This window comes from Falco punctatus (assembly GCF_963210335.1).
Source record: "Falco punctatus genome assembly, chromosome: 1".
NCBI lineage: Eukaryota > Metazoa > Chordata > Aves > Falconiformes > Falconidae > Falco > Falco punctatus.
Window position 1 is genome coordinate 107,912,082 of NC_137580.1, and position 25,865 is coordinate 107,937,946.

Below are 25,865 nucleotides of genomic sequence, written 5' to 3' on the forward strand. Positions count from 1 at the left end.
AGCTCCCTGCCCCTCGCCCGCCCCATGATGTACATGGGCATTTTAAGGAAAAAAATAAATATACATATACACACACATAAATACATATATATATATATAAGCGTGCATAGTATTCCGGCTGCTCTTGCCACCACGCTCGCCCTCTGCGCCCACACCCCCCCCAGCGGGGTCCTCCCAGCCACCGCGGAGCCCCCCCGAAGCGAGGTGGGGGCCCGGCCCGCCCGGGAGCAGCCCCCCCGCCGCGGCCAGGGCTGCCCAGCCACCGCCTCTGCGGTGCTGCCGCCCGGCCAGCGCGCCGGTACGCCGCCGGCTCCGCCAGCCCCTGGGCCGGCCGGCCGGCCCGCCGAGATCGCCCCGCGCCCGCTCCTGCGCCCCCCCCGGCGCCGGGCGGTGGCCGCGCAGAGAGGAGGCGGCCGCAGCCCCCCGGGCACCGCCGGGGCCCCGCCAGGCCGCGCCGCCTCCTCGCTCCCGCCGGCCGGGCCGGGCCGGGGCCCCTCCGCCTTATCTGACTCATTGATTTTCACGCTCATCAATTTTTAAGCGGCGGGTCGCCCCCCGGCCGCCCCCTCCTCCCCCCCGGCGCGGCGCGGCCCCGGCGGGGGGCAGCGCCCCTCGGGCCGCCCCACGTGCCCGGCGGGCGGCGGCGGTGCCGGCGGGCCCCGCGGCTCCCGCAACCGCGCCGGCCCCAACATGGCGGACAGGAAGCGGCCCCAGCGCGGCGGAGAAGCTTCCAGCCGGGCCGGGGGAGGAGGCGGCGGCGGAGGAGGAGGGCCCCGCCGCCGCCCCGCGAAGGTCACAGGCCCCGGCCCGCCGCCCGCCCCGACCTGCTCTCCGCTTCGGCGCCTCCTGGTGCTGCGGGCCGCCGTGCTTGTGCTCGTGTCGGAGCGGCGGCTTGGGCTGGGCTCGGCCGTCGGGCGGCGGCAGGTAGGCGCTCTGCGGGTGGTGGTGGTGGTGGCCGTAGTAGTAGTAATGGTGGTGGTGGTGGTGATGGGGCTGCTCCTCCATGGGGGGCGGCTGGCGGGGCCGGGCCGGGCTGGGCGCTCGCTGCTGGGCCGTGCGGCTCCGGCGCTGGGACGCGGCTGGCGCGGGGGAGGCGGCGGACTGGCAGCGCCCGCCCTGCAATCAGCGAGCCGCGCCGCCGCGCCCGCCCCCCGCCCCGCCCCGGCCGCCCGGCGGAGAGGCGAGGCGAGGCGGTGCGGAGAGAGCTGGCCCGGCCATCGCGGCGCAGCCCGGGCGGGCCCCGCCTGGCCGTCCCGCTCCGCGGGGGGCAGCGGGCAGGTGAGGCCGCGCTGCCGGCGACGGAGCCGCCGGAGGGCGGGGGTGGCTTCGCCCCGCTCCCCGTGCAAACGCGGCCGAGGCGGAAAACGGGGCCGCGCCGGAGCCGCCGTCTTGCCCTGCTCTTGCCGCTGAGTCAGGCCTCAGAGCCTGGCGGGCGGCCCCGCGCCGCCGCCGCCACACGAGTGGGGTGTTCCATTGCCCCACTCCGCGGCCTCGCCTCCCGGGGGGCAGCGGCGTGTGTCCCAGAGGGGCTTCGCTGCGGGGACACCCGGGCGGGGGCGGCCCGGGCTGCAGCAAAGCCCCGTTTGACCGTCAGCGAGCGGAGGACCCACGCCCCGTAGCCGGGCGGGCTGGGGGGGGTAGGGGGGCGGCGCAGGGCCGTGGCGGAGGGGCTGCGGCCAGGGCCGCGAAGCAGGCACACCGCCAACTGCCGGGCTGCCAGCCGCAGTCCCGGAGAACCGGGGGAGCAGCGGCAGCGCCCTCGGGAAGGCGGCGGGACGAGCTGCTCCGGGGCTCCCCCCGCAGACCGCCCGGCGGCGGCGCAGCCCGGGGCGCACCGCGGCCCCCCCGCCCCCGGCCCAGCCCGCTGCCACCTCTGGAGGGGGAAAAGTGGGTTTCAACCACCACTCCTGGCCTCTTCTGAGGGAGGCACTGGAGATTGGGACCGATGCGTAATAAAAAATATCACAGTCAGGTTGTTGGGAAGACTGAGAGTGGGAGACAACTTGAAACTTGTCAAAATCTGTAACAGATTGGATACCATTCCAGGCCCCCGGTAATCCCCACCGCAGCGTGTTCGGAGGGGTGTCCCGCAGCTAAATGGCCTGAACTGCCTCTGCTTCCGGTGGGCTCCACCGCCAAAAGACCAGCTGGACCTTCCCCTCTGACAGCCTCCCCACTGCCGCCCTCACTACCGAGGTGAAGGCGCAGACCCCAGGGGTCTCCATGGACACTCCAGCAGCAGCGGGACAAAGGGGTTGGTTTGCATGCAGAGCAGTGAGGAACCCAGTGTAATTAGGGGGGTAGGAAAAGGGCAGATAGAGGGATGGAGAGACACAGGATTGACACATACAGGCTGGAGTCAGAGGCAAGCCCTACTCTGTGCTATTCATTATTCTGGTGTGATTAATTACCTCCAAATACAGTGTGCACCACAGCAAAGGAGGAGGAAGAGCAACAAAAGAAAATGCGATCATGTAATTAAAGACTGTTATAATTAACATACACAAAAAGAATAAACAGGCTGCACAGATGATCTTAAAAATAGTATTTCCTCGCTTCTCAGGGCTTGCACTTGCAGCTTTCGTGCCCTGCAGCATTTTAATAAACAAAATTCATTAATAAAGTTCCTGTGTGCAGAAAGCCCTATGAGACTTTGGCTCTGTTCTGCTGGGCACTGTACAAAGGACAAAGCCCTTTCCCAGGGATTTTACAGTTCCCAAGTTTTATTTCAACAGAACACACCTGAAAGTTTATGCCTCAAGCACAGTTTGCTGCTCCACCCCTCTTTAATACATAGGAGGTAAAAATCATCCTGCCAGAAATGCCAACTTCTATGTTAACACTAAGGATTTTTTCAAGATTTGAGGTGCCTGAAACATCACAAGTTCCGTGCCAAACTGGCCCTGCAGTTTCCGTTTCTTTCAGCACAATGCAAAGCAATTTAAAATGCGGTGAAACAATTTAAGCAAGCAACTATGAACTCTGGGCTTTACCCATGCTCTCAGGAATAACGGTCCTTTCAAACGCTGACTCATAGAGTGACCTCACACTGCTTAGGAGACAAGTCTTAAAATGAGGAGTCAGGCTTTAATCATGGTTGACATTTTATTGGTGGCTTGGAAGAATTTATTTTTAATATAGGGAACTAGCTTAAAGACATAAACTTCAAAAGACTCTGAAGAAAGCAAACAGTTACGGACAAATCAGCTCTTCACACGCATATACCAGACATCTAAATACAGAAGGCAGTGGGTTGTCTCTTTGTGTAAGACAAAGCAACTCTTTTGCTGCTTGGAAGTGTCACGATGTCACTATATTATCAAAAGCCTGCAAAAACAGATTAAAAAAAAAATCCTGTGTATTAATAGAACCTGGGGCCCATCCCCTTCAGCAACACAGCCAGCATCCCACACTGTGAGGTGGCCAACTGCACACGCGTCTGCAAGCTGGGTCACCGCCCTGCCTAATGCAGATGAATTTTAGCAGTACTACAAGTTCCAGCATGCAGCGCTGTGGCCTGGTGTCTCCTACCTGCCATGCTGGGACATGTAGTCTTCAGAATCCACAGTCTCTATTAATCCCATCGTTGGCACAACGTTGCACCAGTTACACTGCATATTAACGTTTAACAGTTGCTCAGGATGCGTTCTCTGCGGAAAAGGGAGATTTCTGTGCCTCCTTATCCGCAGCAGTTTTCCTTCTTACTGCTCTTTGGCAAGCCAGCAGGGTCTCATGCAAAGGAAAGAGGTAATTTTCCTCGGAATTCCACACCCAGTGCCAAGTATTCCCACATCCAGGCACAAAATTGGGCACAGCCAGCATAATTTCTTACTCAGTAATTTATTCAAAGCTTTCTTTTATAAAAGCTTTGAAGTAGATGGCTTTTCAGAGAACCTGCCATTTAAAGCTGCAAAATGAAGGCAGCAAGGAATGAATCAACTGCTACAGAAATCATGAGAAAGTTTTCCTGGAGAGTCTTGACCCAAGATGAGTTTTGAGTTCATATGAAAATGCAGTTCAACTGAGAAGCTATTCTAGTGATTTTCTAAGAACAAATAATTTCCTTTCAAAGGTAACCCCTAAGACACTGTATTTAATTTCCATCGAGTATTTTCAGGTAAGTTAAAACTGAAACTATAAAATTAATCTGTGAAAAGTGCTGGCTTTGTAATATTTCTTGTGTCTGTCTGCTGTTTGAAACTCAGGATTAGGAAACATCAAAATTACCGTATTTAGAGATATTGGGAAAGGTTCTTATACAAAGTACGTGTGGCATTTATTTACATTTTTTGCCACAATGTTTTCATTAATAGCAATGGTTCAGACTTGCAAATTTCTCTATATTCTAACACATCCAACCTAACAAAGCTCTCAAGCAGATGTTTCATTCCAAGAATGCTTATAACCATACTATTCAAAACCTTGCCACATTTGGCCCCTGAAATCTAACGTATTTCAGTACAATGCAGTCAGGATTTACTAGCTGATATTCATATGCGGGAGGAAGACTCAGATCTCAGAAGTAGTTTAGTCAAGACGACAATGCACCTTGCAGCCTTCTGCTTGTCCAGCAGTGCAGCTGTCCTCACAGAGCTCACAATACCAGCCTTCACAATTATGCTCAGGTAAGGTGGAGCCTCTCCTCAATTCCATTTTTGTACTCTGCTGTGTACATTATTTATAGGTACAAACCCGGTCTCTTGAAAGATTTCTCTCTCTCAAGACAGCTTAATAGTAGACTTTGGGTTAGAGGTCTTAAATATATTTTTTTTGGCTGCTTTTTAACACTGAACTAAACTGTAGGAATGGATAGTATGGACGCTTGTCTTTCCCATCCCTAACAATTTAAGCATTTCCACCTAACAGCACATGCTGAATTAAGGTGGGCTTTTCCCTGAAAACTTTACTTCCAAATGCCACAAGAACACTAAATTAATCCTTCATTCACTCTCCAGAAAATAAAGGCAGCCCAGCACCAAAAATAACCATAGGGCATAGTTTTGTGAGGCAGCAAAACTGACGTAATGGCTAGCTGCTCCCAAAAGGGAAGGTAATCTCTCCCTCTGCCTGCCTGCCTCTGCCCTGCCCTCACAGCAGCACTGGTGCTTCTTTGAGCCCATTTGAGAAATTAAACTGAAAGGCAGTTCTTCGATGAAAAAGGGCACATTTTTATTCTGGTTAAGCTTCCTGAATTGTTTCACAGAGGAGCTGGACAAGTATTAACACCCTTTAAGAAGGAGCTGTCACTGCAGTGCTTGCGACTCGCCTTCTACAGCCAACCCTGCTGCAGGGATGACCCCTTCTGGGAATCGAGCAGTGGGGACACAGCTGGGGTTGCAGCCACTTAAGCCATCTAATTTTATTTTGCTCATATTTGTGAGTCAATCCCCTCGAGTGTCCGAAGAGGGATAGTGTGACCACCCTTCAAAGTGTTCTGAGCAAGCTGTAACAGAATGGCTGTAACCAGTGGGACTTCTTTCTGGTGGCTACATCCATTGTTTAACAGGACTAGATCTGAGGAACGTTCCCTGTTGTAAACACATTGTTCACACAGGCATGGGTAACATCTGCTGCCTATATCTGCATGAAAAATTGTTTACTAGAGTGCAATCACATAAACTGGAGGCAGCTTCTTGGACACATAGTAGCAGCAGCACAGGAGGCGGGCTAGCAGGTTGGCTTCAGCCAAATGTCCCATCATTCCTCATCTGGGATTTCAAAGAATCTTGGCTCTGGGCTTTCAAACAGTTCTGGATCTCCTCCTGCTTCCTAGGATCATCACAACAACCACAGAGAAATCTGCACAAACACCTTCCGAGGTGCTCTTGCAAAAACTGCCCTGCTGTTACAATCTGACGCACAGGCAGCCCAGCCTGACTTACATGGGGGATTGTGTCAGTCACTGCTTGCAGCAGACTTTGACCTCTGGAAGACAAACGAGAAAAAGCTCAATCCACAAATCCCAAGCACTTTTTATCTTGTTATACAACACAACAGTCACAAGGTCGCTAGTCACTTACATTTTGTTCTCATGCCTTTTGGATACCAAGCAGCTATTTTGAAACAGGGATTTTTTAATTATTATTTTTAAAATATGCATGGGGCATGCCTGCATCTTGCATGCAGGGACTTCAATACTTGTGTTTGGACTCAGGGTCTCCAATGTCAACAATGCCCAGCATTGGCAGAATAATGAATCTGGAAGGGTTATTATTTGAGTTATTACTAAGATTGCTGTTTCATTATATGACACAAGGCAGTGGCAGTTAACTACAAGAATTAGGGATTGAGAAGAGTCCTTGTCCGAAGGAAAATTAAGACGACTGGGACCATTCACCTCTGAGGGAGTAAATCAAAGAGTCCACAGTGAAGGTATTACAGAACCCATAGCCTAGAGATAGGAGTTTGAGAACTTTTGTTCACCTTATCTCAAAACATAGGAACACAAGAACATGAAGGGGGAAAAAAAAAGTTAAATTAAAAGATAAGCAGCCACCTTTTAATGCTTTGCATATAATATATATGGCATTCACTGATATGCAACACTGTGAAGAGCAAAGTATTATTAGTATTCTCAAAGAATGGGCATAATTCAGCTAAAAGTAAATATTTGACATCTAAAATAAAGGTTTTGGAAGGATTATTATCTATCATCTTCAGGGCACAAGTGAGCTCCTACCTTTTAGGATTTGAGAGACTATTTCTGCTAGGTATCCAGCACCTAGAGAGCTCAAAGAGAAGTGGGAGGCAGAATTTACTCATAATAAAACCAACAACTCACAAGAACTCATGAACTGAATATAAACAAGACAGTTGATGGCTCTAGGTAGACATGGAGGAAAGCGCAAGGCACCAGAGACCAGTAATGGCCAGTGAGGCAAGCGTGATCACCACACAGTAGATGCCAGTTAACATCTAGATTCCGCAGAGGGGTTCTTGCATCCTCAACTTAAAGGATCTAAGCTCCAATTTATAAAATTCAGGTATTTCAGTAGCTAAGCGACAACACTGCAGAATACAGTCAAAGGCTAACTCTCACCTCATCTTTAGCCCTACCTCCTTATCTTGGAATCTGGTCCACAGTGCCACTCTCGTTCTCCCACACAGTTTCTTTACTTCACTGCTCACCTACTCATGAGGACTGAATTACAGGACAAAGGCTGTTGTTCGCAGCAAAGGGGTTGTAGAGCAGCTCTTCTGGCATAGCTCCCCAGGTGGAGATACAGTTCATATAGGCAAAAGAACTCACTAAACCATCTCCTTAAAGGGCAAACTACACCATCAGAATAAATCATCTCTACATCTTTGCTTTTTGCATGCCATCATTGCTGCAGGGTTGAGTCTGTGATTTTTACATTCCAACCTACATAACTATTCTGGCAAGACTAGTAGTTCCTTGACCAGGAAGACAAGATGCACCAGGAAACAAAAAAAGAACAAAGAAGGGCTTGCTTTGTTTTCTTAACTGCTTCATTCTTCCTTTGATATGTACAAAAAAGAATGAACAAGCCATGAGTGCTGGCTCTGTTAGCAATGGGAAAGGGGAGCTGTGACCAGAAGTCACCTCTGGGGCAGAGAAGAGCAGCTGCATACCCAGTACGCAGCAACTCTTTGAAAAGAAGTTATTTACTACACATATCGACAAGACCATATGTCCTAATGAAGCTATAGTGAAATCACAAGTAAAATCTAAAGACATCTAGAATTGAACCAGGATTCTACATATAAGGCCCCCACTCTATTGGAAAGTAGCATAGGGATTAATACGCCAAGTCAAATCAATAGTATTCATTCTTCATTACCATCTTTACATTGCAATAGACCTCGTGTTGGCCCCAGGAAAGGATATGAGTCAATCCCTGACTAACTGGCTCTGATCCACTAAGGAACCAACATACATAAAATCACTCAAGATAAAAAAATGCTAAGGTTTGCCTCACTGATAATTTATCTAATGGCTGCTAAGACTAGAGTAATAGGAGAGACATGAGAGAGAACAGCACTACATTGCTATGGAAACTAGAATTTTCAAAATAAATACCTTTGCAGAACTGAGGTTGCAGATCTAAAATAATCTATACCATTTTCCATGTTACCTCCTTTACCACGAGATCCATCCAGGCTGACCAGCCAGGCACAGGCAAAAGCCTTGCATGCGACGATATAAGACATCCCATGGCTCATGTTCCTTATTCCGGTGCAGGTATGGGCTCTGAATAGAAACCTCAGTGTTTGGTCTGTTACCTGTACAGTTTTGGGAGTCTTCCTGCCATGCAGCCAGTCTGGCCAGGCCAATGCAAAATAAATCCATAACCACTTAAGGTGGGAAGTGTTACCTTTATCCCACTATACTGATAATCCCAAATATTTGCAAAGTCCTTTTTTTTTTTAAGTAAACTGAGACAACACAATATATACAGCTTTGTGAAATTCTGATTCCCTTACACTCCTTACCCTGCAAATGGCTCCACTGCAGTTACCATTCAGGGTACCCAGTCCTCTGCTCCCCATTAGTCCTGTTTTGGAAAGACAGTTGGTAACTTCCCCACTTGTGCTTGGGCAAAGGGTTTCTCCCCCACATCCCACCTACCTAGTACCATCTCACTGACTGCTGCTGTAAACGAGTCTAGGCTCTAGAAGTGCTGACTCACAGTGCTAAGACGGTGGAAAATACTTGGAGTTGCTAAAGAAGTGAAGTCCGGCAGGTTTCCTGTCCTTCCTTCTTATCTGTGAGCCCCTTGCCATGACAGGCTGTAATGAAGGACCTTGCTTCCTGAGAGGAGACAAAGGGTACATACTTGCTTCCTAAAGACAGCCCAGATTCCTTTAAATTCCCAGTTGCTAGCTAGTAACTGCAGGCAGGGGAAGAAAACCCCCAGTGCTTACAACCACAGGGCTACAGATGTTGAGAGATTAATGGCTCCTGGGTAGGCTCTCTTGCCTAATGCAGCACTGCTCACTTCAGCGCCACTTCCTGGGACACAGTCAAGTTCTTTCAAGTGCCTCAGTATCTGCTGCGGAAGGCTGTTCTTTAACCTATAGACTTTACTGAACTGGATTTAGTTCCAATTCCTGCCTTCAGCATAGCTGAGTCAGTGCAGACCAGCAAATCACTATTTGCTTTGGGAGGGTTTGCCACCAAGCAAGACACAGGCAAGTAGCACTGGGTGCAAATTATGGTTTACTGTGGGCATGCCAGCACAGGCAAGGAGGGGGACCTGTGCTCAGGCTGAACTGCAGGGACGGCAGAGAGCAGTGTGGGGAGATCCACGCTATCTAGCCAGGAGCCAGTCTGGGTGCATTCTGCCTGTGTTAGCACACTGCTGCGCCCAAACTAATCGGCTCTGGATTTTGTCCAAACGACAAGCTGACTGCCTACCACATCAACAGCCTGTTTTCTCCACTGGGAAATGACCTCCTGTTGCAAAAGGCAGAGCACTTAGGGAAACAACAGTTTTATACCCCCACGACTCACGTGGCAAATAACTCCGGAAAGCCTAAGCAGCACAGAGCCTTTACAACTGGCTGGAACGGGCAGGTCGCAGAGCTGCCTCTTCCTCTTCCTCCTACTCCTCTTACCTGCACAGCTCATTTGCAAAGAAACAGAGACTGATGAGCTACATTTGCAAGCTGGGCAGACCAGGGCAGATCAGCGAGCAACTCTCACTGAAGGGAAGGAGCAGGCTGTGGCCAGAACTGTATTGCAGTGCTCAGAAACAACTGTGCATGGTCCTGGTAGTGGTACCAAGTTGATTTTACCTATAACCTATTCTAACTACAGTCTGCAGTCAACGTGGCCTGTAGCTTCAAAATACACTAGAAGCACACAACTAAAGATGCAGAGCTTCCTTTTTTTTATTGGCAGCTGACTTCCAGCTCAGCTTAGCTATGCATCAAATGAAATCCTTAGTGAGCTGATCTTGCGCATAATTCTCTCTATACTTGTCAATTTGGAGATGCATTCGGCTGAAGTCTCCCTCTTTCAAACCAACAGGAGCCATTTTGCATAGGTGGAGGCTGGGGCTGGTCCTACAAGGCGCTCACACTACTGCAAGAGAACAGCAGCTACAGTGCTTTTGCCCCCTTCCTCAAAGCAAACCCGAGGTCCTATCAGTCCTTCATCGGAGGTAACTGCTGTGACAATGAAGATGGCTCAGTGTGAGGACAGCCCTATATGAAGAATAGATCCTATCAAATGCAGAACAGCTGCTTAAGCAGAAGGCAAGGAAAAGCAACGATGTTGCTGGGCAGAGAAAAAGCACTGCAAGAGCTTACAGATAGTCTCCTTTCTCCAAAGGCACATGCGCACTGCTATCATTCAGTCACATTTCTCTCAAGCTTCCTAATAGCAGCATCAGCAAGTGCGTTCTGTCACATCTGACTGGCTACAGGACTCTGTCCTCGTCTGACAGTAATGACCTGGCCTCAATTTTTCACAATTTTGTCACCTCCTCCTTCTCTTTCAGCACCGTAAAAATCACTAGGCATGAAACCTGCAGCACAAAGGAAATTCTCGCTAGCACAGCCTGCTGCAGTACACTTCCCTCAGCAACACAGGCGGCTGCAGACAAGGCAAACCTCTCATAACCTACATTAGATTCCCGTAAGATTTCAAATCAGGCGCTAACTTCCAAACTTGGCTGAGACTTATCTTCACAGCCAGACTTAGTACACAGAGCAAAGACTAAAACTCTGGGGATCACGGTGAGCAGCTTTGCTTTACAACAACAGACAGTTCAACCCCATTAAAAACAGACCCTTTTTGGATCAAGAACAAATACCAAAATGCCCCTAGAACCAAGGGCGATCCAGATTTCTCCACACACAAACTGCACTGCAAAAGATCAACTCTCTGGCTGAATGGCTATAGGAAAACACACCTGACATTGCCACAGCCATAGCCTCTGATCTGCCACTGGCCAGAGGTGATATCATGAGCTGTGTTCACTGTCTGGAAATGAGGAGCAAGAACCACGCTGCTGTTGGCTGGCTGGCCAGTCCAGTGACACATCCTGACATGGGTCACAAGACAACAGAAATGGGCAGACTGATGCCTCTTAAACATCACGGAAATACAACCCCAGAGAGAAGTTGTCTGCGTGGACACACACTAACTTGTGTCAGTGGCAGAGGGTCAGCCCAGGCCTTTGATGCTTCTGTCCATCACTCTTGCTGCAGCTCATTAGTCCTTTCCCACCCCTTACCACCTCTTTCCTCAAGGCTGCTTAGCTAATTAAACTGCTGCTGTTTCCCCTTTGTTTACCCAGTTGTACCTGCACTGAACAGCAGCAAGAGTGTTCTCCCATTGATGTCACCACTACCTTTAAGAAAAAAAGCTGACCTGCAAGCTATTTTTAGCCACACTGTAAAGTTGTGGAGCTATTTTGGTCACATCTCAGTACTGTAAAGCTGCAGGACGCTGACAGGCTCTGTGTTTGCCTGGGGCAACAGGGGCTTTAACTGTGAACAGGAATGGCCTGTGACTTTGCACTAAGGCTTCTCTGCCCTTCCTATGCCATAAGACTCTACAGCAAGATTTGATTTCTCGTCTTATTAGAAAAGAGCAACGCAACACCTCTTCCTGAATTATGCTGGTTATCAGAGTCTCTGTAGGGCCTTTGTATTGTTGTCCTCCAGCCTGTGCTGTTTCTAGGTCTGCAGAAGGCACTATTTATTCTGCAGACTCCCTCACCCCCATTTACCTCACCTACTAGGAGGAAATAGGTGCAATTATGAGTCCACAAGACACTGGACAAGATTTTATCAATCTTCCCTTGCAAAACATGAATAAACATTAGGCTAGTGCTTGCTGAAAAGTCAGGTGCACGTAACTCTGTGGAGGTAGAAGGAAGAGCTGAAAGGAGCCATTTGCATAGCAACATGTTGTTCTGAATACAGCCTAATGCCTGGGAGCTCTGGGGTATATCCAGGGCATCGGGCAGAAGGTGCCTGGTCTAGACAGTTGTTTTCTCTAGAGTGCCCAAGAGTCGGTTGCCAAGTTTGCTGGGGCTATGCAGCAGGTGCAAAGCACAGGCAGAGCAGAAGCCAGAGCAACTGGATTTAACAGATTTAAGCCCATAGATACAAAAGGAAGCTTGAATGATACGAAATATAATGTAAATGAGAGGAGAGAAAATAAAATGCTGAAACTGGTGTGTTTAGGACAGGGATGGATGAGTCATATCTATAAAGACAGAAGAAGGGAATAACTGTACATGCAAGTTTTTGAACAGCGGTCAGCCATCCCTCCCAAGACAACTCCTCTTAGGACTACTACTGTTTTCAGCTATAGAGCATGTTTTCCCAAGACACTTCAGATAGGTGCATGACTGTTAATACCGCTATCTCATTTGGGACAAGCCCCTTATGCAGCAAGAAAAACCAGACTTTCATCAAATCAGACTTCAAAGTTTGTCTCATTTATTTCCCCCCTCCAACTGTCTTCTAAAGGTTCTTCTTTAAGAGTTCTCACATTAAAACCTACATCCTGCTCCTAAGGCAAGCCACTCCTTACTCTACTGATGCAACTTGTGCCTGTTTTCATGAGTCAGCGCAACCCATATCTCCTCTGTAGCAGGATCAGCACTTGCTAACAGGATGGACTGTCCCAGGCAAACACTGGCAACCTGTTGCAAACAAAGATTTGATTCACACAGCATCACTGTATTTCACTGCGTATTTCACCGGAAGGAGCTGCTTTAACCCAGCTGGCCCTAGGCATGCTTCAATCTGTGTTACGTAGGTTACAACCTTCACACCAGTGAAATCAGCTGACCCTTAACTAATACTTTATGGCATGTAAATTACAACTAGCTTAGTAACAATTTAACTTTTTAGTCAACAGGTGAAAATGGCATCGACAGAATAATATTGTTTAATATGTTGTTATTTTAGCAGGCCAGAATGGAGCTGCCACAGTTCAGATCAGACACAGAGACATGTCCAGCAGCAATGTCAAGACCTGTTGGGTCAAAAAGCTCAATGAAGTGTTCTGTGTTTCAGCTTCCCCCAGAGCTATGCACAAGACTAGCAGTAAGCCTTACATAGTGAAAACATTTTGGTGAGATGAAATAACATGGCAACATGTTGCATTCTTTCCCTGCTAAGCTTCAGCAGCCTTGCTGTGGGACACTGCATAAGCAGGATAACAAACACAGCATGACAAGAGTGTCTTGACAAAACAGACAGAACAGATGACCTGTCAGCTCCTGCATGGTGGACCTATGTTCCTGCTGGCAGCTCTGCCAGTGTAGGGAGTTAACTACTTTGTCTTTCATCGCCTGTCTAGATCCTTAGATTTTATAATTTTCACACAATTTACCTTACTGTGAGAGCATTACTGGAATCATTGCTTGCTTCCACCAATTATTTAACGAAGACATCCTATCACCACCTCTACAATGTAGACATTTCACTAGTAAATATAAAGAAAATGCATTTGAGTGTTCCTACACCTGTGCTATTTTCTGGTATGGAAACACCAGGCCTACAGTAGCAAATCACAAGCAGCTCACCCCACAGACTTAGAGGTCGTCCACCAATTGTGTGGATCCATGCAAGTGCACATAATACGCTTTAGCTGACAACTGCACTTGTTCCAAGTCTCCTCTAGGGAGTGCAGTCGTAAAGGAAGAAATGCAAACTGCAGCACACATGCCAGCTGGTAATCGGTGACTCAGGATATTCAGGCAGCCACAAATGGTGTCTGTCCATTTCCAGCTGAACACAGGGAGCAGCAATGATGTTTGAGCTTGATTTAAGTGCAGGATTCTGCTAGAAACCGAGGTATGCTTTAGTATTTGATAGAAAAGTCTGCCAAGATCCTAAAAATCAACATGTAAATCAAGAAATAGGATTTCAAATACCAGATCAATCATTTAACCCAACACACCCACCACTGAACACAGCACAGACAGCACCTCTATGGTGCTTCCATCTCTTGCCCACTAGTATATCATGCTGTGTATCCATCAGGTCAGGCAGGGAAAGCACGCTCAGTCTCAAAACATCATTTAGGCCTTTGCATCTGTGTGAAGAACAGCAGACACTCATTTCTAGAATTAGCTGTAATTTGCAGTACGTATACACCTCTGTTCTAGAGCCCAGGCAGAGCCATCAACTTATTTCACCCTGGATTCACAAAACTGCTAAGTAGATAGTAGCTGGATGATTTTTGTGGTAACACAGATGGAGATGCAGAAGGTTGCCTATTTTTTCCTTATAAATCACATCCATACCTCAACTTTACAACTTCCTGTGCCTTCCTTGAAGGATCAGAACATAAAATGAATCCACCCAGAACAGGATCTTTGTCCCCAAAGAATAAAATCCATGCTTCCAGTCTCAAGAAAAAGAAATTTAAGAAATGCAGCAATCACACTACCTACCATCCACCTAAGGCAAAGGGTAAGAAAACAAACTTGCCAGGTAAGAGTGGATAGGAAGAACAGATATAACTACATTCAGACAGGTGCCAGGGTCCACCCCACAGTGCAGCAGAGGATGCCGTGACTTCTGCAAAGTTATCAACTGCTTTGTTATGAAGCAGCTCTATTGCGTTTCCTAAGGATGATCACTTAGTGTTGCCAGGACAGCACACCCTTACAAGCAGGTTGTCATCCTGTCCTGCCATGAGACACTCCACTTTTTTTTTTTTTTTTTTAAGAGCTACATAAAGAGCTACTGTCACAGTAATTAGGGGACTGCATAGTGATCCACTGAAACAGAGATCTTTTGCAAGATTCTTGCTCTCTCACAGGGTGCCAGGCTCTGGGTTCCTCACTGGAGCCAGTGAGGAGCAGCAGCTTTGAGGACAGTGGGTTTGGGATGCCAAGAGGCAGCAACCATTGCTGCCTACAGACAAAGCTGCCAGGCCGGTACAGACAACTTTGCCACACACAGAAATCATCTATAACAAAACAGGACAGACATATCCTAAGGACAGCAACCAGATCAGTGACCAGGGATTTCACTTTCAGCCAGGCATTCCAAGTGGCAGCAGATACCTGTGGGATAATGTTGTTGTGTGCTTTTAGAGACTAAGAAGTTCCCTCTGTAGCAGGTGAGAGGACAATAGCTTCTGCTATGTCTGTTACTAGATGTGCGTTCTGCAATTAAAATGCCAGCAGCTGGCTCAGTTTAGATTGAGCAGCATTGCTAGTATCTGCTAGTGTGTAACAACCCATGGGAAGGAGATAGAGGCATTAAGCTCAAGCTTCATGTTTACTCAGCAAGCACCAGCTGAAGAGAACCATCTGATTTCTAAACTCCTGTTGCTTCCCACTTTTTGTCTCATCCTCACACTACATCTTTAAGCTACACATATAAGGTACCACAAGCTAATTCACTCATCCACTCCCTTTATTATAGCCCCTCTTGCTGTTCTCTCACCTGCCTCCCTCAACCAGCATACCTGAAGGCCTATGTACTGATGCTGGGGGCAGGAAGCAAAAGCTTCTAGAAGCTGTGATAAATAAAAAGGAATTACCACTTCTTTCTCACCCTTGCAAAAAACAGAGCACCTCCTCCCTGACCTGTCCCATCCACTCTTAAGTTTTCCCACTAGCATTGATTTCTATTGCTGACTTGAATAGTTACAGGTGATTTTTAATAGAAGCATGGGAAAGGCATGCTTAGCATTAAAAGATCCTTAGACATTTCTAAGAATATTTCTGGTGAAGACATGTTTGATTCCTAGGGGGATGTTTATGATGTCTGCATTATCACAGTCTCAGAACTTCATTCTCCAACTATTTAGGATTCCCACACTGGATTACAACCTGCCTTCACATAGGAGATGTTGAAGCTTTCAGTGAGGTCACAACAGACACCGACAAGCATTGATGGGTGAGTCATTGCTGCAGTAGCCAGAGATACTAGCAACAGATTTGTTAATCTGTATGCAGTCTAACTCTTTTTCTGGTCTAGAATCTTACTCAAGAGAGAAACACACTATCTCAGTTAGGTGACTGCAAAATTGCTGAAGAGCAAGGCCACATTTTCAGAACTGTTTTATAGATTATAATAAGAATCAGCTCCTGGGAGTATGTTTACAATACTACAAAATATATTGTTTTATCTATAAAATGGAAGATCAAGACCCAGATGGGATCAACAGTGGAGCTGTTCATTGCATATCATTGGAAAAGCTGCCATACTAATAAGGAACCTAAGGTTTCTCTCTCAGAAGGGTCCCACCAACTCCTGCTCCGGCAGTTTAAATCACCACCTCCAGCAAGATGGGTTTCTAGAGGCTACATCACTGTACCAGAGTCAGCAGGTGTAAATATATGTCTGTACACCAGCCAGTCTAGCACAAAGGCCAGTGTAGTAACAGCACAGTTAAGCTTTGGTGTGAGCTAAGACATCTAACCATAACCCAGCAGGGTCCAGCACAGAATAAACTTTCTTCTGCTGGCTGTGCTATGGGGAGAAAGACTAGACCAGCAAAACCCTGAACAGCCACAGCAAAATTCAGTGGAGCTTGCTCATGAAAGCTTTGGAAGCGTGGCAAGAGGCACACAGAAAACCATGGAACAAGTGAGATATGGGGACCAAGTGCACGATAGTGGAAAAGGTTTCTTCATTTTGGCTAAACTACTGGATGGCCAGAAAAAGAACCAGTAAGAAAGGAAAGAGGCATAGTAAATCTAAAAGAAATTCTGATGAGGGAGAACAAAAACAAGGTGCTTTTCTATTTTCCATTCTACAAAGCAAAATGAAGCTTCTTAAGTCAAGCAGAGAAGTAATTGTTTAAGACTTCTATTCAGAAGACAGCATGAGCAGTAAATGCCAGTGGGACAACTAACAAAACATGTCTTCTCACAGAGAAAGCAAGACACCTGGAGATTGCATAACTACAATGAGTTTCCTCCCAGTTTCACATTATTAGTCACCTTTCACCCTTCTCTGCCAAAGGCCTCCTCTTATCCATCCATCCAAGGACCAGAGCCAAGACACAAACCTTTCCTGTGCTGCTTTTTTCCATCAGTCACTCTTTGAGGTCAAGGCCTCCACAATACTGATCCCTGCTGCCCATTCCAGCTATTTTGAACCAACTCCACAGTAAAACCCTCTTCAGTTCTGCTGCTGAGAAAAGATCCCAGATACCTGAAGAGACCCTGCTTATACTCAGTTGTCACGGCCTGGAAAAAGTTAGGTTTTGGACCAACATGTTTTGATTTTTCTGTTGCAAGGGAGTCAAGAACATTATTATCCACAACTATGTTTAAGAGACACCCCAACACCCCACTTATCTTTAAGCATCCAATCTATCAAAGTGCAATGCCTCTTGTGCTGTACCAGTCACAATACATTGCACTGATATTCTGGAAGTACTTCCTAGCATCAGTTCATTTGGCAGGCGCGTTATAAGCTACGTATTAAAAAAGCACCTGAAAAACCACAGCTTAATCAGCTTATTGTTATTCTCTTGCAGAGAACGGTAAAAAGAATTCCTGGGTGTCCCCAGGCAACATTACAGAAGACCCTGAAAGTAGTGGAAATACACATCTGGCAAAAAGAGGTGGGTTTTTTTACAAGTTCTGAAAGTATTTCAATGCAAAACCATTGCAAAGACCCATCAAGGAGCCCTCAACCAGCAGAAGATATGCTTACCTAGAGTCCTTTGGAAACCTGTTTGACTCAGGTGGAAATGACCTACTGGCATTTATTTGTAATTGCCCAGCATGGCAGTTCTGAGGAAGGAAAAGCTGTTGAGTCATGCTGCAAGCCACCTCTCCACTTTTGCATGGTTGCCCAGAGGGTAGACTGGGACAGTCAGAAGGCTGAGATTCTGTTTATGGCTCTGACACCAGTTTCCCACAAGACCATGGCGAGTACTGCTTCTTGTGCCACTGCTTCCCCTTTTCTTAAATCATAAAACCACTCCCTTGACTCATGGGACAATTGTTAAGCATACAGCTAGGAACACGTTTATCTATCTATTAAAAGGGAAAAAAGTATTATTATTGTTGTCACATAATACAAAAGCAGTTATTACATAACATCAGTATTGCTTCATTTTTGTCATTACAACACAACAAACTGTCAGAGGGATACTGTCTGACATGGTATCTTCATCCCAGTGAATGTACTGAAGCGTTTACCTCACTGATACAAAACCAGATTACAACAATCTAGAAGACTCTACCTTGTTTATTTTGACCAGCCTTTCTTTAGAACACGTTTTTCCTGTATAACCTTGTAACCCATAATAATGGCCCAAACTACACTATAGGAATGACAGCAGGTTTCATGAGCTAGTAAAAGCAAAACAATTCCTCATTTGTGCATTTCACAACTAGTCAAATAGTAAAACACATGAACGCTTATCGTCTTTATGAAGAGCACAAACTGAAAGTTTCTAAGTCAATATAACACATACAAAGAACACGTTCTAAAAATCTCAATGCTATGAAGGAATTAAAACCCCCTCCGTTACGTGGCTAAATTACATTCTGCTTGTATTACAAATTCCCTAAAACAAAAGTGTTGACAACTGTGGTTCATTTCTGCTATCAAAATTAATAACCAAAATTCATAGGTTCAATTTCTGTGATTTATTCTAATATACACAACTGTTCAATTAAAAAAATGTCAGATTAAAGCAGGATGTGGACTGAAGGCTAAGGAAAGTATGATTGTGATTACAGCAGCTGAAACTGCCCTAATCACACTCTTATCTTTCTTATCTACTGAAAGTATTTATAAAGCAATGATTACTGTACTAGGCCCCATCACTGCTCTGAGTTAGTTCTGAACCAGCACCTTTGTGTTACTGTAAGAAGTTTATGCTGCTAGAGGTGGTGTCATTCTGCTGAGACAGAAACCCAAACTTCTCATCACTTGTAAGTCATTACAAAAAACCCCAAACTATGACACTTCTTTAGAAGTAGGGGTGTTAACCCCAATGTCCTGGCCAAATTCCCAGCTTGAGTAATTACAATGTGCCTTGAATAAATTCTTGCCACAATTTCCGTTGGACATAGTATTGTTCTCTACTTCCTCTCCTACAATATTATGGAGTGCTGATGCATGCTCTTAAAGGTCCTGTCTACACTGGAACGTCGTATGGGTCTACCCCCAGACCAGCTCTGTAGCAACACATTGGGAACAACATGCTGAAACCAGTTCTGCCAGTCAGCTGAACCGCTAGGCAATTTGTAATTTTTATTTATTGTTGTTCTGGCACCTCCTTCAGATAGAATTAACTTTGGGTATAGCCATCCAATAGGTAGACTGGTGCAAATCCCAGACACAGGCATACAGAAACCTGTTTAGTTCTTCTTTAAATGAACTAAATTTGCATCAGGAAATTAGCAAACTAAGCTAAACTAACTTTCTAGATGCCTACTGTGATCATCTGAGAAGGCAGCAAGAGCACGCCTAATAGCAGAGGGCTAGAAAAGCATGCTAAATGTGCCTGTTTAGCTTAGCTGGCAATAATAAACATAGCATTCATCTGGTCTCTTCCTTCAGATTTTCAGTGGATTTTTTATAAACTGGTGGTCCACAGACAATACTGTTTATTTTTGAAGCAGTTATGGAATCTGTATCAAATGCAGATCTAGTATTCCAAGTAAAATATTTGATAGTTAATGGTAAAGCATTAGTCACATTTTTCTGCAGCCACCGTTAGAGACTAAGGATTTTAACCTAGAGCTATTGTTATCTTTTTATATGTATAATACAAAGAGCTAAAGCCCAGACTCTCTGCTGGTGTTTGCTGGGTTAGCTCCACGGACCCCACTAACTGAACATTTTACTCTCATAATTCATAAGCTTTAAAGCCAACTTGTCTGCAGGAAGAAGTACAAGATCAAGATTCAGAAGAACCTGATTCGGAATTCTATCTTACGACTCCACAGGTAGATCACTCCCCCTTACTGCTCCATTTAGTTCTCTCATCTGCCAAAGCAAACGATACCCAGTAATTTGGCAAAACAAGTACAAGAACAAATTTATATTGATAGGCCATACTGAGCAGATTCATGTTAAACACCATTGTCCTCACATTTGAAAATACAAATATTTACCTTTCAAGTATGTCCTTAATTTCCCCAGAAGCATGCCTCCAAACCCATATTATTTTAGAAGACAGAAACTATAGTTTCAGAAAGTGGATGGTTTTATTTTTGTGCCATTACAAAAATGCCTTTTAACTTGTCAAATGATACGCTACAAATATCTTTGGCAGATGAATGAAACCCAAGTTTCCTGTCGTAGCTGCCAACTTCAAGGTTGAGATAATCAGATAAACCTTTAGTTTGCCTCTCCCAATACTTACAACAACATATGTTTGAAATGATCCACATTTGTCTTACTTTTCCTATTGGGATTTGAAAAGGCAAAATATCAGGCCGGTACGTGACAAGTTCGCAAAACTCTAATGTGGTCCACAGTTATTACAGCCAACCTCTGTTTTCAACTTTGCCGAGGCTTCCCCCATCCCAGGCTGAATAGATCCCAGCAGCTCTGCTTGTCTAAAGGTAAGTGCAACGTTTACATTAACAGTATCCAGCAACATCCTCAATGCCTGCTTTCTTGTGGTACAAAACAGCTGTTAGTTTATGGGAAAATAGGAAGGAAGTTTGTTTTGCTTTTTTTATTGTGGCAGTATCAGTACTACTGGACTTACAGAACATGACAGGGACACCTCAAAACCGTGAATATTTGCAGGGTACTCCATAACCAAGAACACTGTCCCTTCAGATATAATCCTGAATTTAGAAGTGGAAGCAGCCCCTACAAACACATCTTTTTACAAGCTTTGTGTCTTGTGTAACTGTTTCTGTTAATTTATTATCAGGATGTCAGTACAAATTGTTATTTTAATGATTCCTTGCCCCCATACTTCTGAAAGGGAAAGCAACTATAAACACAAGGGAGACTGACCTCAGTGATTTCCTCTGTTCAGACAGGAGCACAATGCGCTTAAACACCATGACTAGGAGAGGTGGACTGTTTAGAATTCCTCCAGCTGTAATCTATAGTAAAAACAAATAAACAAATACGTGACTACAAGATGTGATAATTCATCCCTGCATGAAGCCAACTGTTATCTCCAGTTCATAGATGGAGATAGCAAAGCACACAAAGGCTCAAAAACCTACCAAGTTCAACCCCCCCGCACGGAGAGCCAAGACTACAGCTCAGAAGACTATGTACTCAATCCATGAGATTTTTTTTATTATTATTTGTTTCTTTTTTCCTCCCTCTTCTGGCCATAAACCGGATAACGTTTGGCCGTGGGCAGACAGCCTGAAAGGCACCCATTCTGTCAGGCCAGTTGCACAAGAGTTAGCACAAGCAGACACCTACCACCTCCTGGGATTATCGCCTGCAGCTGAGCTGCTCCCGGCCAGCGAGGTAGCTCCACTCAGCCGGACACCCTCATCCCAGCTGGCCTGTCCCAAACCCACCCTCCTCTGGTGGGAGGTTGGAGGCCCACATCTGCCCCCACCAAGCTCCCACCTGCCTCCAGGCCTCTTCCCTACCCTCGGCCTTCATCTCTCCAAGCATGTCCAGGCCCCACCTGCTACGTCCCCCAAGCCCCCCTCCTCCTGCTCACTCGTCCCCAGAGCCCCTAGCTAAACTTCTCCAGGCCCTTCCTCAGTTTCCCCATTCCCCTCCGAGCCTCCCGCAGCTCCGCTGAGCTGTCACCGCCTCAACAGCGCCCCGCCGCCATCTTCTCCCTCAGGCGCCTCTCACCCCTCCGCCGCCCCCGCCCGCCCCCGCCGCCGCCCCCGGGCTCCGGCACCCCCCTCTCTACCATCCCCAGCCCCTCAGGGACCCCCCGCCTTCCCTCCTCTCCCTCGGCGACCCCTCGCTCTAACTAACACCCGCCCCGGCCGCCTGACCCTCTTCTGCCCCTCACGCCACCTCCCCACTCGCCCCCTCACCCCGCCGCACCATAACTGCCACAACTGCCACAACTGCCCCCGGCCCCGCCCCTGCTCCCCCCCCCCGCCGCCCCCCGCCCCTCCCGCCGCCCGCGGGGGGGGGGGAGAGAGGGCGGCGAAGTCTCGCGAGAGGGGCGGGCGGGGGCCGCTGGCTGCGGGCAGCGCGGAGCGGCGGCGACGGAGCAGCCGGAGCCCGGGCGGTGCTGAGGGGAGGCGGCAGGCAGGCAGGCAGCTATCCCGGCGCGGCGCGGCCCGGCCGAGGGACCCGCTCCGCCGCGGCAGGCACGGCCGGCGCCGCCCGCCCTCCCGCACGCCGTGCCCCCGCGGCGCGGCCTGGCCGCGGCTCGGCGATCGGGGCCCAGGCGGCGGCGGCCGTGGTGGTGGTGGTGGCGGCGGCGGCGGCGGCTGGGCGCACCGCCGCGCCTGCCCTGCCATCTTAGGTGCCGTGCCCCGCCGCCTTTGTGCCCGCCGCGCCCGGGCACCCGCGGGGGCCGGGCCCGCCGCCCCTCCGAGGGCGCCTCCCCCCGCGGGGCCGCCGCCCCTTGCCCCGCTCCTCCTCCTCCTCCTCCTCCTCCTCCTCCTCCTCCTCCGCGGGGGGCCGACCGGCGCTCCCAGCCCGGCTGCGGCGGAGGGTAAGGCGGGCATCGCGGCGGGGGGCTCGGCCGGGGCGGGTCGGCGGCGGGGGCGCCCCCGGGAGGGGTGAGGGAGGAGGTGTGGGGGGGGCGGCCCGGTGGGGCCGGCGCCTCCCCCGCCGCGCTCTGCGGCAGTGCCGCAGGACTCGGGGCTGCCGCCTCGGCCCCGGCGGCGGGCGCCCAGCACCGGCGGGGAGCGGGAGGCGAAATGGCGTTTCCCTCCGAGGGGCGGCCGCCGCCGGCGGGGTGTTCCCCGCGGCCGCCGCTGTCAGGGGCCGCCAGAGGCCTAGGGCTGGGGCAGGGCTGCCGGCTCCCACCGGCCAGGCGTGCCCTGCGCCGCGCTCCTTTTTGTCTGCGCCGCCCCGGGGGGCTTCGCCGGCCGAGCCCGGGTCCCCGGGGGCTGGGGGTCCCTCGGAGACGGGCGCGGATTCCTGCCCCCCCGCCCCTTTCCCCCCATTTTTTTCCTCCTTTTTTTTTTTTTTTTTCCCCCCTTCCCTGCCCCTCGCTCCTCCCCAAGCGGTGAGTTTTCAGTGTATATACCATTTTGTTCGGTGCTGGTGTGGGATTTGGAGGAAAGTGACCTATTTTAAAGACCTTTTATTGCTTCCCCCTCAGCAATGCATGTGGCAGCCGATTCCGTTAGCCAAATAGCGTTTCCCAACCATTTTAATTTGTCAGATTAAAACATCTCATGGAGGCTAGGTTTCTCTAACCCGCGTGTGGGTATGTCTTTGGAAATACCGTTCAGCCTGCTTTGCTGCAAGCATCTTTGGAGCATTAAGAGTTCACCCCTTGTCACTGTGAAAGAAGAAATAAATATAAAGGCGATACCTGGAACATGCAGTTGTACCATTGTGTTGGGCGCGGTACAAGAGATGGGGGGGGGGGGGGAGAATCGGGGATTAAAATGGTTGTTGTCAAATGCAGATCTTTATGTAGTCTTCGGAAGAATGACAGAATGGTATTAGCCTTGAGGACTTCAATTTATTTTCTTAGAAAAACGGTTCGTGTTTATCGTGCTTGTCTCCGCTGCTTATCATGGTATGGAGTGTTTCATTAGGTGGCATTTTAGTGGCTGAGTTGGTTAATAACTAGTTGAACAAATTGTGTCCTTCACCTTTGACTATTGCATTTTGAGAGCCCTTACAGCAGTGTGTCCATGCATGCCAAGAGCGGATTAATAAGATGTTACCTAAAGGTTTGGATGTTATTGATTCCTTACTATTAATGCTATTTATAGTGCCTTTGACATGGCTCTTGTTTTATGTATTTGGATAAAGGTTATCAGCTTGGAATGCTTCAAATGAAATGTTCCCAAAATACCACCCCTAACATTACATATATATATATGTATATATTTATATATACCTATCTGTAATGTTGAACAGTATAGTTCAGTTTTCAGTGTCTGAAAAATAGCTTTAGTAGGTAGCACATCATAATAGTGAAAATACAGCAGAAAACTGTGATATATTTTAGCACTAGTGAAGGTTTGGTTTTGTATTCCAGGATTACAGAACAACAACTTTTGTTGCAATAAATACGATTTTAGATACATTTTTCTTGGAACTACTTTGAGCCTACATTTGCCTTGCCTTTGTGCCTGTTCATAGTGAGCATGTCATAGTTTTTGCTACTTATGTCCAAGGGCAAACCTAATCAACGATTGGTTTGCGCCTTCATATTAGATTCTCCACAACACTGGCCTAGTTCTGACTGGTATGTTTGCCATTTTTAGGACTCCTCTTCCTTTTATCTGTAGACTGAAATACGTTGATAAACTTGAACCTTAATTTGTCCTTTGAACTTGAGAGGATGTTTTTTCTTCTCTGTTAAGAAGGTCTCACTGAAGAGAAAGTGATTCTGGTAGAACAGCTTAAATTAAATTTAATCCTGTTGAAACACAACTGCCTGAAGTAAAAACTCCTTGAATAGTTTGATGATTTTTTTTTTTTACTTTTTAACTAGACTGAAATTAAATGCTCCATGTAGAGGACCAGATGTTGGCATTAAAATTACGTACAGATAAGGTGACTTAGGCCTCAAGTTAGACTTTTGGAAAAAGTTATTTGTCATATGTCCTTCCATTAAATTCTGGTGTAAACTAAGCTAGAGAATTTTAAATCCTTACTTCCATCTAAATAATATTTCCATTTGTGCAGCTTTCATCTTTGCCTATCCATTATAATTCATCAGTTTTTGTCACCAGAATAACGTATTTTTAATGAGTTGTAAAACAGCCTCAGTTTTTATGCTTGGTGAGATACATCAGAACAGAAGCAAATATCACACTAATAATTACATCTTCAGATGTATCCTAGTAGTGGATTTCCTGTAATGAGGATGTTTTGTGGAGAACAATAGATATGGCAACGAATTCAGAGATTTGTTTTAAAGATGTTGTAGGTAGCTGACTCTGCAGTTGTGAGTTCCACTTTGACACAACCATTGCATACTCAAAAGGAACTTCAGGTGGTTCCCAGGTACTTCGTTTTCAGGTGCTAATTCTTAATGTGGCAAAGATGGACTGGATGCACTACTGTTGTCTCTCTCATCTCTCTCTTCTGGAAGGATGTACTTCTGATCTAACTCAATAGGGACTACAGCCATTTGCAAATTATGCCTCATACAAGTTTATTTGACAGTGTAGATGTTTTGTCAAATAAGAGAATGTTTAGGGTTGATCTGGCTCTCTTTGTGATCCAGAAGTGGTAAGGAAGGTATGATTTATATCACTTGTCTTACTCCATTCTCAGTATATTTTGGAGAGCACTTGCATAATCACTAAAATCCTATCTCAGAAGCATTTTCTGTTGTGTTTCTGTTCATATTAAAATCACGTAAACAACATATTGTTACGTTGAAGTGCACACTAGAAACTGTAGAAATCTTTGGTATTACCAGTGGTGACCCAAGCTCTGAATTATAGTGGTTATGGGTGGCCATTACATTTTTCCTGTTCAAATATGTTATGTAGTGCAAAGATTTTTGGGTTTATTTCCTTTTGTGAACCTGGACAAAGGGAAGAACTTAACTTCAAAACAGGACTAGAATCATGTCTGAATTAGAAAGTTTTTCTGGGTCTGACAGCAAGGTTTCAGTTATGGGTAACGCAGATGTCCTCCGTCGGTTAACCACGTTTGGGGCAAGCTTACCTATAGCAGTACAGAGAGGGTTGATTTAATACCTTCTGATACTGATGGCTGGCCTTTCTTCTGTAACTCTTGAATGTGTCTTAATCTTCACCACAAACTGCTCCCTCTTGACCAACATGACACAGGATGAAGCCCCGGTCTGTGTGGCCTTGTGCTCTCTGGTGAGTTCCTGCACA

The 25,865-nt window shown here is 47.3% G+C and overlaps 2 protein-coding genes across 15 annotated transcripts in view; one reads left to right on the forward strand and one right to left on the reverse strand.

Moving 5' to 3' along the window:
- The window catches only part of NUFIP2 (nuclear FMR1 interacting protein 2), a 43,713-nt gene extending 22,267 nt beyond the window's left edge, over positions 1–21,446 (reverse strand). Inside the window, exons 1-4 of one of the 13 annotated variants that reach the window (XM_080402233.1) lie at positions 20,896–21,428; positions 6,680–20,483; positions 5,883–5,925; positions 825–3,650 (exon numbers count right to left, since the gene is read on the reverse strand). In XM_080402233.1, the coding sequence (XP_080258359.1) occupies positions 825–1,005 (181 nt within the window). In that variant the 5' untranslated portion in view covers positions 1,006–3,650; positions 5,883–5,925; positions 6,680–20,483; positions 20,896–21,428. Of the gene's footprint in view, positions 1–824; positions 20,484–20,895 lie in introns of all 13 variants that reach the window. The other 12 variants (XM_080402232.1, XM_080402224.1, XM_080402231.1 and 9 more) reach the window with 12 other exon arrangements.
- A 360-nt stretch (positions 21,447–21,806) lies between these two features.
- Positions 21,807–25,865, forward strand: part of LOC308061764 (serine/threonine-protein kinase TAO1-like) — a 44,172-nt gene continuing 40,113 nt past the window's right edge. Inside the window, exon 1 of one of the 2 annotated variants that reach the window (XM_080382192.1) lies at positions 21,807–22,534. The gene's annotated coding sequence lies outside the window, so the exon portion shown is untranslated. The remainder of the gene's footprint in view (positions 22,535–25,865) is intronic. The other variant, XM_080382191.1, reaches the window with a different exon arrangement.